Here is a 12,553-nt window from a genome sequence, read left to right on the forward strand (position 1 = left end):
AAACGTTGTTTCTTCTGATTTGGTTTGCAATCCGGAGTCGATTCTAAACTCTTTCCACAGTTGACAACAGAAATGTTTAGATAATGACTTTCCATAACATTTACATAAAATACCAATAAATCATGAAATTATCAGCTTTTAGCAATAGTAAAGAAACTTGTACATGATTATTATTAGTTTGAGACTGCACGTTTTGTGAATCAGCATTTCTGTAAGTTCATAGAAAGAAATCAAGTAACAAATTGAAAAACAGTTTCAAAACTCAGAAACTCGTATGCAAATATTATGTTGCGTGTTCAGACATGTTATGGGTACTATCAAACCATGATTTATTTGCAGAGTATAATTTAGAAACTTTTGACTGTCGGTAATAACCTGCAAAAAAGCTATTAATGTCTGTATAAAAATCATAAACATTGTTAGCATTACTTCAGTGTTAAAAATCTATTAGTATTGCTCATTGTTGTTTTTTTTTTCTTTTCCATAAGCGTTAACACAATTACAGCCAGTGACAGAATGTAGATATAGTATAATTGATGATTTCATTAATGCTGTAAATTGTAAATAAATTAAATAATGTACTCTAAGATGTACAGTAATAATGAAGGTAATGCTATGAAACAAAGGACGAGGAGGTCACAAACTTATAGCTCCACCATTAAACTATTCGTTTTATTAGCGGAGTTATGGAATAAAATTAAGAAAGTTAAATGGAAATTAAGTTCCAGTGTTGTGGGAGGACTTGGACAGTTGTTTTTTTCCGCGCGTGCTGTACTAGACTGTATCGATATAATTTAATTCTTTGAGATAGATTAATTAATAAAATTAGGCAGTTATACAAAAAATAAGATTTAGAATAAGAATACACCAACTTGCTCCAATATAATTTAAAAGTTGAATAATTACTACAGTTAATACACGAATTAGATCGTCTGTATATTAGAATAATAAATATAAGGAGAAATAATTTTATAATAAAATACGACTTTGAACCATACAAGGGGTGAGAGCTATATATTGTAATATTTGATTTTCTTCCCTTAGATTTGCATCGCATTATTTTATCCGGAATATCTAATATCATGCTACGGAGACAGATAAACCTATATATATATTTACTCCACTACCAGAAAAATGAAGATGAGAGACCACTAATCCTATTCTGATTGCCAAAGAAATCGTGAGCTGAGAAGTAGTTATGTATTTAACTTCTGTCAATTACTTGAATGGCTGAATGTTAACGTAGCAACGCATTTCAGAAGAGGTTGTATCATCATCAATGCTAAAATTACAGCAAATCTTAAGTATTATCATGTCAAACAACTTTGTATTTTTGATTTTGTTTTTAAATTTAATTTTATAAAATACTTGAAAACAGGTTAAAAAAAACGACAAAATTCATAAAATTCTTGACACCTCATTTTATAGAATGTAATAAAGAGATGTTCATTTATTAAAGTTAATTTACATACATTTTATGAACATTGAAACATTGTCATGTTTTTATAAAAATGCCACGTCAAGGTTACTCATTCAATGAGTAATTTGATAACTAAAAGCTTTCTTGAGTCTTTTTTTTTCATACATTTACAATGATTTGTTGAGTTGAGAAACCAAGAATCACATACTCATTGGGTGCCAGGTTTTGGGTAGCTTATTCAATACCGGGATTCGTATGTAATATCAATTCCTTACTAGTACTAGTTAATTATATTTTTTTGAAATGGCTGATGTTTGTATGATGATTAAGCGATTGATAATCATATATTCTCAGCATATGTGCACTTTATTATTTATACAATATTGCTACTCTGCTTGACCATGCCCAAAACTTATTAGTCACTTTTACGATAGAAAAATTCCACAGTGATTGATGGTTGTATACTTTTGTTGCTTAATTTTTTCATAACGTCAATCTTCAAACGTATATTTTTACCGGTCTCATTTGACAACTATTCTTTATTCCAAAAAGAGACATAATCTAATTCTTCATGAAGTTTTATGGTAACTCTTTTTACTTTATGTCATTGCCACGGTTCTTCTTCTTTCCAACTTTGATAGAAAAAATTTCATCCCTCTTCTGATCTGTATCTACTTTAATTGGAGTTGAACTAAAAAATTTACTGTCTTCTGAAAGGTTATCAAAATTTTCAAGTTTTGTGGTAGATGAGTTCAGTGATAATCCTAAATTTTTAACTGATGATAGTTTTTGCTGACTAGTGAGGATCGGTTTTGCTGTACGACAAGTCGAACTAGTGAATAGAGGTATTTCGTCAACATTTGAAGTAAATAAATTTTTTGGCGAATTTTTATTTTTTTCATGTTTCCCTATCCCCTTATGTTTCACGTTTTGAAAGAAACTTTCATTGCTATCGGAATCACTAGATACAGAGTAATTACTATTACGTTGTACTGTCCTTTCTACATCATCTTCAAAATTACTTTTATCTTCTTCTTTCTTTTCGTTCGTTTGAACATTTTCTGTTTTCATGGAGAGTTTTTCTATTTTAATGGGAGGCCTTTTTTCAGAAGCATTGTTTGCTTTCTTATTTGTCTTTAACTTTGCTTCTGATTTTGCTTTTAAACTTCCATTATCATTCAATATTTTGTTGTGTTTAGTATTAATTTTGTCTTCATACGCTGCACCAAATAAGGGATGCCTGACTTTCAGGTTTTCAGGAAATGGCACAGTAATTTTCTCGACAGAAGCCATTTCGATGTGTAAAGACTTTGGTAGTTTCTGACGAACTCTCATACATCCAACTGGTGTTAAGTTCACTGCAAATGTGGAAAAAAAATTATCAAGTTATTCATGATCAAAGACTAAAAGATTCCAATAATTGCCTTCGAGTATGACCAAAATTTACTAAAAATATAATAAGTAGAATATCAAATAGTTTTATGGTCAATTTCAAAGAATAATAATCTATTCCTCCGCTAAGTTTTTCACGTAGTTGAATGTTGTGTTGAAACAGTAACTAATTAAATAAAGTTAGGAAGTTTAATGACATCAAAAACTCACCAGCTTTATACGAGCACTGCTCTCCGTCAATGCTGAAGACGCAAGATATATTTGTGGGATCCTCTTCATATGTTTCATATAATTGATTTGCAATTTGCAATTTGTTCTTACCCCACAGTCTAATTTTTTGGCCTTTCAACTCTTTCGGGTTCACCTGGAATGAGTAGAAATGAGAAAATTGACTGGAGAAATGTAGATAATAATACAATCTGCAAATTTGTGCAATTTCCAAAGTTTTATTTTAATGATTGTGAATTGAAAGGAGTATACGTGAAACAGGATATATTTCAATATACTACTATGTGCGATCCAAATATTTCCCACGATGGTCGTGCACCATTTCATTGAAGAATAGTTTGGTTGAAATCAAAATCTATAATGGTGATAAAAAAATTCACTGACCGTTTTGGGAACATCCATAATGAAAATTTCATCATCATCAGATAAGTCATTGAGAGCAAAACTGACTTTGCTATAATCTTCGATCAAACTTTCCTGTCGTTGAAAGTCTGGTAGCTGTAGGCCAAATTTTAATATCTTCAGTAAATTAAACACACACAGTATACCATATTTCAATTAAAGAAAGTACTCACGTTCGATGGGCGTTTGATTGTTTCTTGTAAAGTTTCAATGGGTTGATCATTTTGTTGAACATCAGTCTGCTCTTGAGAATCACTGACATTTTCTTCATTTTTGTCATTGGTGAGGTATTCGGGCTTTTTCAGAATACCTTTTTGCGTTTTGGTACCATTTGATTTACGTGCTGATGCATGGTTCATGTTTATTGACACCGATTTTCTGCTTCTACTTGATTTTACAGCTTCTGATTTATTTTCCATGAGAGCCATTGATTTATTCAGTGTTGTATTCAATTGTGTTAAATAATCTGTGTCATCTGAATCTGATATAGCTTGGGGAAATTTTTTTGTCACTGAAGATGTTAGTTTTGAACGTTTTTTTGATACTGGCATATCAGTATCAGCCTCTGAACGTTTTCTCCTAAGAGGTGTTTTGACTTCACCGGGTGAATATACTTCTTTATTTTCTAAACCATCACCCAACCCAGATTTCTTAGGTGAAGATACCAATCTAGAAATTTGATTATCTTGCTCAGTTTCATGTTGATCATTTGTGCAAGTTTCTGCAACAAAAGGGTCTGCCTCGTTTGAACTGTCCCTAATGCGTCTGGATTTTTTTTTGGGTAGTACACTGTCTGTTAGTGCAGGTATATTGTTGCTAAAGCTCTTTTCAAATGGATTGTCATCATCAGAATTAGCCTGGTCTGAAGTGGAGAATTTGTGAGAAGTTGATTGATCTTCGACAAATGATAAAGCATTTGATGCATTGTTAAATGTACCAGTTTCTGAATATTTATTGTTACTTTTGAATTCAAGAATCATTTGCGTGTTATCAAATTTTGAACCTAATGCACTTATGTGGTTGGGTCTTTTGAGAGATAATACAATATTTTTGGATGGTGTTGTTTTTTGTAAATCCACTTTCTTGTTAGAACCACCATCACTGGATGGTTCTGAGGTAATTACTGAAGGTTCATTAGCCAGCTTTTTTCTTAAATTCTGATTCATAGCAGTTTTTTTTTGCACCTTTACATTTGGTTCAATTATGGAATCGTTATCTGATAGCTTTTGCTTTGCAGCCAATTTGCGTTTTAGTGAATTCTGTAATTTTTTAGGACTCTGAGTCTCAGTTGTACAGTCCAATTCACTCTGTACTTTACTATGGCTGGAACTGTGGTCAGGTAGTTCGAGCTTAACAGCCAACATCTGGTTCGTCGAACATTGTGATTTGTTGGCATTGTGGCTCTTATTGAAAGAGTCCAAGTTCACTGACATTTTATTATCTCTGGAATCATTATCCAAAACAGTTTGTGACTTTTTAGGACTCAGCGGCTCATTGGTAGAGTCAAATTCTCTCAGTGCTCTTTGATGGCCAAAACTGGAATTCAATATTTTGGACTTTCCAGCAGTCTTCTGTTTTGATGAATCTCGTGAATTTTTATAATTCTTACTCTTATTGGCAGAAACTAATGCTATCTGTTCTGTATTATCACTGAAAGTGTCGTTTGATATTTTGCGTTCTGAAGCCAATATTTCTTTTAGCTGAGTTTGTGATATTTCAGAGGCTTGACTTGCGCTATGCGATTTCAATTTCTTCCTCAGTTCGTCACCACTGCTATCCAAATTATCTTCATTGTTTGAACTACCCTGAGAGTAATACGTATTAAAGCTATTTGTTTTCAAAGTTGTGAGTTTTGAATTTGTTCCCTTGACTGTATCAGCATTATTCATAATGCTTTGTTTTTCATGGGACGATTCAATTTCATCTTTCAAGGTCTTTTGATTAATCCTTTTATATTTTTCACTAATAATTTCTGTCTTCGTAATTCTAGGTGGTGATTTTCTGTGAGGTTCTTTCTTCAAAGGTGATCGAGAATTTATCAATGGGGTTTCTACTATTGTGCTTCCATCCTTGGAGTCCAGATTCTTAATTGCAGATAATTTCTTAGAAATATTTCCAGATGCTTTGTCAAAGTTTAGTTTTGGTTTCTTATACTGATGTAGCCAAAATTGTGATGGTGGTATTACACTGTCAGAGTCACTACTATTGCCCGCGACTCGCTCATTCTCTTCATCCTCACTTCCAAAACTTGGAGACATTGTGTGCTGACTAAAATTTGTATTTGTCTCAATTTTACTCAGCTTCGCACAATCTAATGCTTCTTCTTCATTTTTGGATACTATTTCTTTTTTAATAAGTACAGCAGAAAGTTTGGTAGGCTTTCTTATAAAATCTTCTTCAATTGCAGCTGTAATTTTCGAATTATCGATCAACTCATCTCCAGAATCATGTACACGCATACTATGTTCAGAATTTTTGGGAGTTGCTGCTTCATCATCACTATCACCAAATGCAAGTTTTGATCTCCTAGATGTCCTGCGAAAAATTGGATTTCCGTCGCTACTTTCAGAGTCCGATGAAAACCGTTCTAGCTTGATGCTATTGGTGGTATGTGGTTTATTGAGGTGCTCATCATCGGAAGAGTGCTGACTTTGAATATTTGGATTTTCCCCTACCTGCTTCAAATCTCGATCCTCCAACCTGTTAAACTCGTTTGTTTTCATTTTACTCCCAAACCTAACTGGGGATTGTTTGATAGCAAATTTTTCTTGCGTTTTCTCGTTGACAACAATACCATGCTTGTTGTTGGCTACTATATTTTCAGATTTGTTTTTACTTCGTCGACGTTCCACAAATTTATTCTGAGACGAATTATTTTTTTTCATAAACAAACCTTCATTTTCCGAACTCTCGTCACTACAACGGGTCATCATTATACAGAATATATTGAAATTTTACATAATTTATCCTCAGCAACATGTGTTATCAATAGTCCTCGTTGATTCCTAACCTCATTTTATTTCAATCTATTTCCATGAACCAACTAGCTTCGAGCGTGGATTCGATTCTCATATATCGATGATCGACGGTTACAAACGGATATTTTCACTCGAAGGATTTAAAATGACGCTTGGGTGACAGTGGACGACATCGACATTGCCGTTTTATAATTGAACTTATACAACTATTTCCGAAATAATCATCAAAGTGTGTTTTATTGGTGTATTTCGATAGTGCCACGTGAGATACCTTCATACCGTGTAACGTCGGTTTTTATTATTCGAAATGAAATCAATGCTCATTCCACTTCTGAATAAACATTATCACTGAGCTTGATCAGCTGAACTCTGAAAGTCACTTCAACATGAATTCCATCCATCGCAATATTTCAAATGATTTTGAACCACGGGAACTACCTAAGCAAGCTCCTCGCTTCGATGTAAGTATTGAACCATCTGTTTCATCAAAAACTTGATTCGGAGCTCCAATTTTTCTCAAAAAATTACCAAAGCTAGCCCCTTGCTTTGATGTAACTATTGGACCATCTGTTTTGTTGAAAACTCAATTTGGAGCTTGAATTTTATCCTCGAAATTTCAGAGCCCACCTGTTCCATCTGTTCCTGAGGTGTCGTTGATCTTTGATAAATCGCACGATGCAAAAGCCTTTGACTACAATGCTAGGAGATCACCGTCGATAGATAAGTACGATTCATATGCTACATGGAAACAAACCACACTAGCATCAACTGGATCAAACCTTGATCATATCACTCAAAAATCTCGTCATTCCGCTGGGTCACCATTAGAACGCTGTCACAGTCAAAGTAATGCTCATCAATTGCATAAGAATCTAGTAACTAATAAATCGCTAAGACATAGCAGGAGCGATCCAAGCTTGATAAAGCAGATTGATGCTTTGAGTACCGTGCAAGGATATAACAAAGATGTTTTGCAAAGTCGTCATACATTCTCTTCTACCGGAAATCATATGTCAAGAAACACTCCGCATAATCATGGTAATTTTGAGAATAATTTAAAACACATGGAAGGTGAACAACAGTATTTTGATAGCGGGAGGCAACAAAACATTACAAACACTCCTTATAAAAATGATGACCAACATTCTTTGACACATGCAAATTCTAATATGAGATCACAGCATCATAATCCTGATCCTACATACATGAACTGTGATCCTAAAATGCAAAAATTAGGTGTTAACCCTTATGCAAAGTCACCGAACAAATTGCAAACAGATCTTCTACATCCTGGTTTACAGAACTCCAGTTTTCATCCTGGAACATCGATGAATCAAAATTTTCATCGTAATATGTTCTCCGGATTTTATCAGGTTCCACCATACTGTGATTCAGAATATGGGTATCCTTATCCTCATCCATATTTACCAAATTATCAGGGTTCAAGGAATGAAAATGAAGACACTGTCAAAAATTTGCTACAATTGATAAACAACCAGAGTGAACAAATCAAATCCTTACAATCTCAAGTTGAAAGATTGCTTAAAATTCAAGAAGAGAGCCTCAAAGATCGGGAGAAGTGTAATTGTGCACGCAATATGGGTCTGGTAAATAAAAGCTGTGAACAGAATGCTCAGTTGAGTATTCAAACCACACATAAGAATCCTGGTTCTCCTTCTGGAAATACTTTACCATTGACTAGAGATGATTTAATAGTACCGCAAAGGCACAATGGCACTATAGAAAGGAATATGATTGGTTCAACAAATGTTAAAGAAAGTAAAATACATTCTGCTTGCGACTACAACAATCAAAACAATGATGGACGTTTAAACCAAGCTACCCGCGATGAGCAGTTGAAAAATAAAATTTTAGAACAAAAAGTTTCCATCGGTGTAATGACTAGCTACGAATTTACTGTACAAAACAATCCGTTTGCTTCAGAAGGTGAAGATCATCGACAGTATTATGGGCATACACAGGCGGAAATAGATAAAGAATGTCCACCTAACGAAAATGAGGGATTACCTGAGCACGGTGATATCTCACGAGCATGTCAAAATGTGTTTTCTAGAGTTTCAAATTTACCGTTAGAAAATATAATTGAAGACACTGAAAGTCATCTTTCCGTGAGTCAGCAGCCAAGTAGTGATTTTCATTCTAGTCCAACGATAGATGAATTTAAATCGTCAGAATCTGCAAATAGAAAGATTACAAAGAATGTTCCTGTTAGAAAAACTCCTGAAAGTAATACAAGATTATTGGATCATGAAAATCCAGAATTTGCAGCAAGCAATAATCACTTTTCTACTCAGCAAAAGCAACACCAGGATATACAGGAACAATTAAAAAATACGCGGCCATTACAAAGTCCAAAAAATGTTGAAAATATGTCGATGAAACAGAACCTTCGCACAGATCATTTTTCAAAACAATGCTATCCCATAGTGAGGTCTTCAGGATCTCTTGATCATCACGGACGAAATTCTAATGACCAACATTTTTTTACACAAGCTGGTGAAAAGACCATTTCTTCTCTTCCGCATAGATCAGCTACAATTGCTGTGAAGCAGCAACACAATCTGCCAATCTATAACTCATCCACGCAGCAGGAAGAATCGAATTCCCCTTACCGTTTTGAAGATCAAAAGAAAAATAAGAAAGTTGCCGGTCAAGACAGCCCTGGTAATTATTTTGAAAGTGAAGGTTCCTCTGGCCAAACTCATGAACCAAGATTGCTTCAACCTCCTACAACTTATATTAATGAAAGAAACAAAATTTTATCTCGAGCTAAAATGAGCCAGGAAAATGGCGTTGAAGAAAGTATAGTGCTAAACAGTGGAGAATTAGAGATAAACGAGCAACCTCCACCTAGTCCGGAGCCCAGCATACATGTTGAAATGCAAGAATATTCTAGTGACGAAGAAAGTGATAAACATGGGGGTGAAATTGGAATAGATAAGCAAACGCCTAAAGTTGGTTGGACATTTTATAATAACGTTTTGGGACAAGTCAATCAAATTTTGCAAAATTCTCCAATTACTAGAAACTTCAAGGAAAAGCCAGTAGACAAAAAAAATGGTATAGATGATTTAAGAAAAAAAGCAACAATAGAATCAGTTAAAGTTACAACTATGGAACAATTAAGGCAGCTTGGAATTAGTTTTGCTGAAAATAATGATCCTGCAGATGTCAATGATACAAGTAATAAAAAGTAAATGAGTTTTTCAATATCCCGAGTTTTATACATTAACAATTATCTTATTTTAGAATTTCAGACACAGATTTTTGATTTATTCTTATATTTATACTCATTATTTTGCATGTACAAATCATGAAATTAATGACATTCCATTCTTTATTAGAGTTACTTTTGATTCATCCTACTACCCACGTTTGGAATATCGAGGCAATATGACTCAAGCGACCAGTACAATGTCTGAAACGGATACAAGCATGCATATGAATGCATTAGCATTAAAATACTTGAGTGACGAGCAACTTGGAGAACTAGCGTTACAGAAACATAGTGCAGAAACGCTTAAACATCTTATGGTCAGTAACGTCCAAGGCACCAATATGTCATTTGCTACTATGCGTTACCTCGAAAGATACCAACTTCTACCGACGAATAATAATCCACAACTTGACGGTGAGCAGTTATCGCTTAATTTTATCCTTTGAAATACAAATATTTTGGATGCTTTCATTCTTTATACTTAGTTATCCTTGAGGTTTACTGCAGGCTTTGTCTTACATTTCATCCTTTTTTTTTTACAAATGAAACGCCATTTTTCAGTTATCGTCATTGTTTGATGTTATCATGAAAATTATTTGCAGATCAACGGAGAGTCATAGATAAAACCAAGAATGAGGTACTGAGAAATCCGGAAAGACCGCCACTAAGTAGCCAGATGCCCAGAATGAGCTGCCCCAGTAAAATTTTGGACATTTCTACTTTGAAACAGCAGCCAAAATTACTTTAATATTGTTTACTCGTAATACCTTATTCGTGTATTAAGAAAACATATGACTTCTAGATGAAGTAATGTGAATTTAAGATAGATAGGACAACAGAAAACAGAGCAAGTTCTTGTTTACGCACATGTACATACATAGACCACTAAGCAAATTTTAACTGTAACCTTGTAGAAAAATGATAGCTTGTATTTGTAGTAAATTTAGTGAGATTTACGAACCGATTTAGTTTGCATCAGAAGACTTGAAGAGGTGAAATGCAAATTCATATTTTCTATTGCGAATTATAAGAATACCAGGAGATTCATCGAAGGTTAAAAAATCAAAAACGTAATTTAACAATAAATAGTTCAAAATTTATTATGCAACAGATACATAATTTAGATCTGTGGCGTTTATTGAGATCTCCGTATCATATTACCAAAAATAAGTTTCTACAACACAATAAAATATCGCGATATATCATATCCTAACCAAACAACTTGCCTAAAATAAATGAGAATACTTCTAGATTGAATATTATGTACAAAGAATTATAATTTTGACTAATTATCGTATGTCTGTTTAAGTCTCGATCCTTTTTCTTGTGGAGTACAGTCTCCATATTCTTCATTGGCTAAAAATTGTTTTAAGCTATCTCTGAATCAAGAGTGACTCATTTTTTATTTGTGAAATTTCTGTACTTCTTTTTCAAAGCAACAAATATAAACCGAATAACTCTATAGTGACCATCGCAGACATGCATTAATAGTTTTGTACTAATTTAAAGCTACACAGAAAAGCTTTCGCCACATCCACACGTCCCTTTGATATTTGGGTTGTTAAACACGAATTCTGAGCTCAGCTTGTTTTCCACATAATCCATTTCTGTGCCCAGCAAGGACAATTGTGCCTTCCTGTCTATTATAACACGAACTCCATCCTGCACAACTTCCTCGTCTAGTTTATCCTTATGTGTTGCATAATCAAGAGTATAGCTGAGTCCGTTGCAACCCCGTTGCCGTACTCCCACTTTAAGACCAATCTGTAAACAAGTAAAATTTCATTACCTGCAGTTATATTAATAAGAATCCCCTAGTTTAGTGAAAGCCTGGATAAATAATAATGATAATTCATTTACAGTTCTGTTCGGTACTACAATGTATTAAAAATATTTATGGGTTCAACAGTAAGAATATTTGTGTTGCGAGATGTTATAGTTTAATTTTATTCATGCAAGGGAACGTAAAAATTTCTTATGACCTCTAACACAGAGATCAATATTGACAGTCAATGACGCAGTAATAATGAATAACAAGTGATACATATACAACTAAAAATTGCTGCAATAAGAGCATATATTTACTTACATGTGTCACTGTAATACGAATAGTGATATTAAATTTTGAAGCAATGCTAGAATAGCACCGTATATAAAGATGTATCAATTCTTTCAAAGAAAGGAAATGTAAAGTATTACGCATATTTTTTCATACGTTCTTTGAAAGTCACAAGATGCTAAATTCGGATTTTGTTTGTTCAAAATATTGTGAATTTAATTACGAAAAATTTTTATTTTTTTTTATTTGTTTGCTTACATATTCGTTCTTATCCTTTAAAATCTCCTTGATTTTGTTCACAGCATTCTGAGACTGAAAAATTTTTAATGTTTGTCAAGACCAATATAATTTGACTTTGACAATAACTAGGTTAGGTAACGGGTACTATAATGAAGTATCAGTTTTCGAGACGATTACAACTTTTTTTTTAATGAAGAACTATTTCCATTTGGTCTATAAATGCCCAATAACTCACTAAAACCAATGCAGCTCGAGTGGGAATAATTCTACGGTTCTTGACGGCCCGTACAGTGGCAGCCGCTGCGATTCGCGACGCCATCTTTCTTGGCTACGTGACGTCAGTGTGACTTAAGAATTTCGTGAAATTTCGTAATTAAATGTAAGATTTATGAAAAGTGAAAAAATTGATTGTGGCGAGTTACTGAGGACTCGTAAACATGTGATATCGTTCGGATACTTAAGTAATTTGGGTTTTCGGTCAATACGTTGTGGTGCTGTAACGTTGACGTATTGATTTATATGTCATAACCTCACACTCGTCGATACAGCTGGGAGGGAAAAAAGTCGATAATATAGGCCAATTCGCATAATCTGAC

At 33.8% G+C, this 12,553-nt stretch overlaps 3 protein-coding genes across 4 annotated transcripts; 1 reads left to right on the forward strand and 2 right to left on the reverse strand.

Annotated features, from left to right (window-relative positions):
- Window positions 1-1,552: 1,552 nt before the first annotated feature.
- Window positions 1,553-6,503, reverse strand: LOC107226779. Its single transcript, XM_046729894.1, has 4 exons — window positions 3,616-6,503; window positions 3,425-3,538; window positions 3,023-3,176; window positions 1,553-2,778 (listed from the first exon to the last, which is right to left on the reverse strand). Exons 1-4 carry the CDS (start codon window positions 6,373-6,375, stop codon window positions 2,015-2,017), a joined length of 3,792 nt encoding a protein of 1,263 aa, XP_046585850.1. The 5' UTR covers window positions 6,376-6,503; the 3' UTR covers window positions 1,553-2,014.
- Window positions 6,504-6,569: 66 nt separating this feature from the next.
- On the forward strand, window positions 6,570-11,007 carry LOC107226798. Its single transcript, XM_015667720.2, has 4 exons — window positions 6,570-6,881; window positions 7,041-9,634; window positions 9,786-10,072; window positions 10,261-11,007. Exons 1-4 carry the CDS (start codon window positions 6,807-6,809, stop codon window positions 10,404-10,406), a joined length of 3,102 nt encoding a protein of 1,033 aa, XP_015523206.2. The 5' UTR covers window positions 6,570-6,806; the 3' UTR covers window positions 10,407-11,007.
- Window positions 10,733-12,415, reverse strand: LOC107226796 (iron-sulfur cluster assembly 1 homolog, mitochondrial). 2 transcript variants are annotated; one of them, XM_015667718.2, is made up of 3 exons: window positions 12,193-12,415; window positions 11,976-12,029; window positions 10,733-11,422 (listed from the first exon to the last, which is right to left on the reverse strand). In XM_015667718.2, exons 1-3 carry the CDS (start codon window positions 12,274-12,276, stop codon window positions 11,168-11,170), a joined length of 393 nt encoding a protein of 130 aa, XP_015523204.1. In that variant the 5' UTR covers window positions 12,277-12,415; the 3' UTR covers window positions 10,733-11,167. The 2 variants fall into 2 exon arrangements, with proteins under 2 accessions (XP_015523204.1, XP_015523205.1); XM_015667719.2 differs by lacking the exon at window positions 11,976-12,029.
- Window positions 12,416-12,553: the final 138 nt, after the last annotated feature.

Source organism: Neodiprion lecontei, chromosome 1 (assembly GCF_021901455.1).
Source record: "Neodiprion lecontei isolate iyNeoLeco1 chromosome 1, iyNeoLeco1.1, whole genome shotgun sequence".
Classification (NCBI taxonomy): Eukaryota; Metazoa; Arthropoda; class Insecta; order Hymenoptera; family Diprionidae; genus Neodiprion; species Neodiprion lecontei.

Coding starts and splice junctions, on each gene's coding strand:
- LOC107226779 (XM_046729894.1), bottom strand. CDS start 6,375: ATGATGACCCGTTGTAGTGACGAGAGTTCGGAAAATGAAGGTTTGTTT. Junction 3,177..3,424: donor TTATGGATGTTCCCAAAACG/GTCAGTGAATTT, acceptor TACTCATTCCAG/GTGAACCCGAAAGAGTTGAA. Junction 2,779..3,022: donor GCAGTGCTCGTATAAAGCTG/GTGAGTTTTTGA, acceptor CCACATTTGCAG/TGAACTTAACACCAGTTGGA.
- LOC107226798 (XM_015667720.2), top strand. CDS start 6,807: ATGAATTCCATCCATCGCAATATTTCAAATGATTTTGAACCACGGGAA. Junction 9,635..9,785: donor AATGATACAAGTAATAAAAA/GTAAATGAGTTT, acceptor ATTCTTTATTAG/AGTTACTTTTGATTCATCCT. Junction 10,073..10,260: donor TAATAATCCACAACTTGACG/GTGAGCAGTTAT, acceptor AATTATTTGCAG/ATCAACGGAGAGTCATAGAT.
- LOC107226796 (XM_015667718.2), bottom strand. CDS start 12,276: ATGGCGTCGCGAATCGCAGCGGCTGCCACTGTACGGGCCGTCAAGAAC. Junction 12,030..12,192: donor CTCGAGCTGCATTGGTTTTA/GTGAGTTATTGG, acceptor AAAATTTTTCAG/TCTCAGAATGCTGTGAACAA. Junction 11,423..11,975: donor TAAAGGATAAGAACGAATAT/GTAAGCAAACAA, acceptor ACTTGTTTACAG/ATTGGTCTTAAAGTGGGAGT.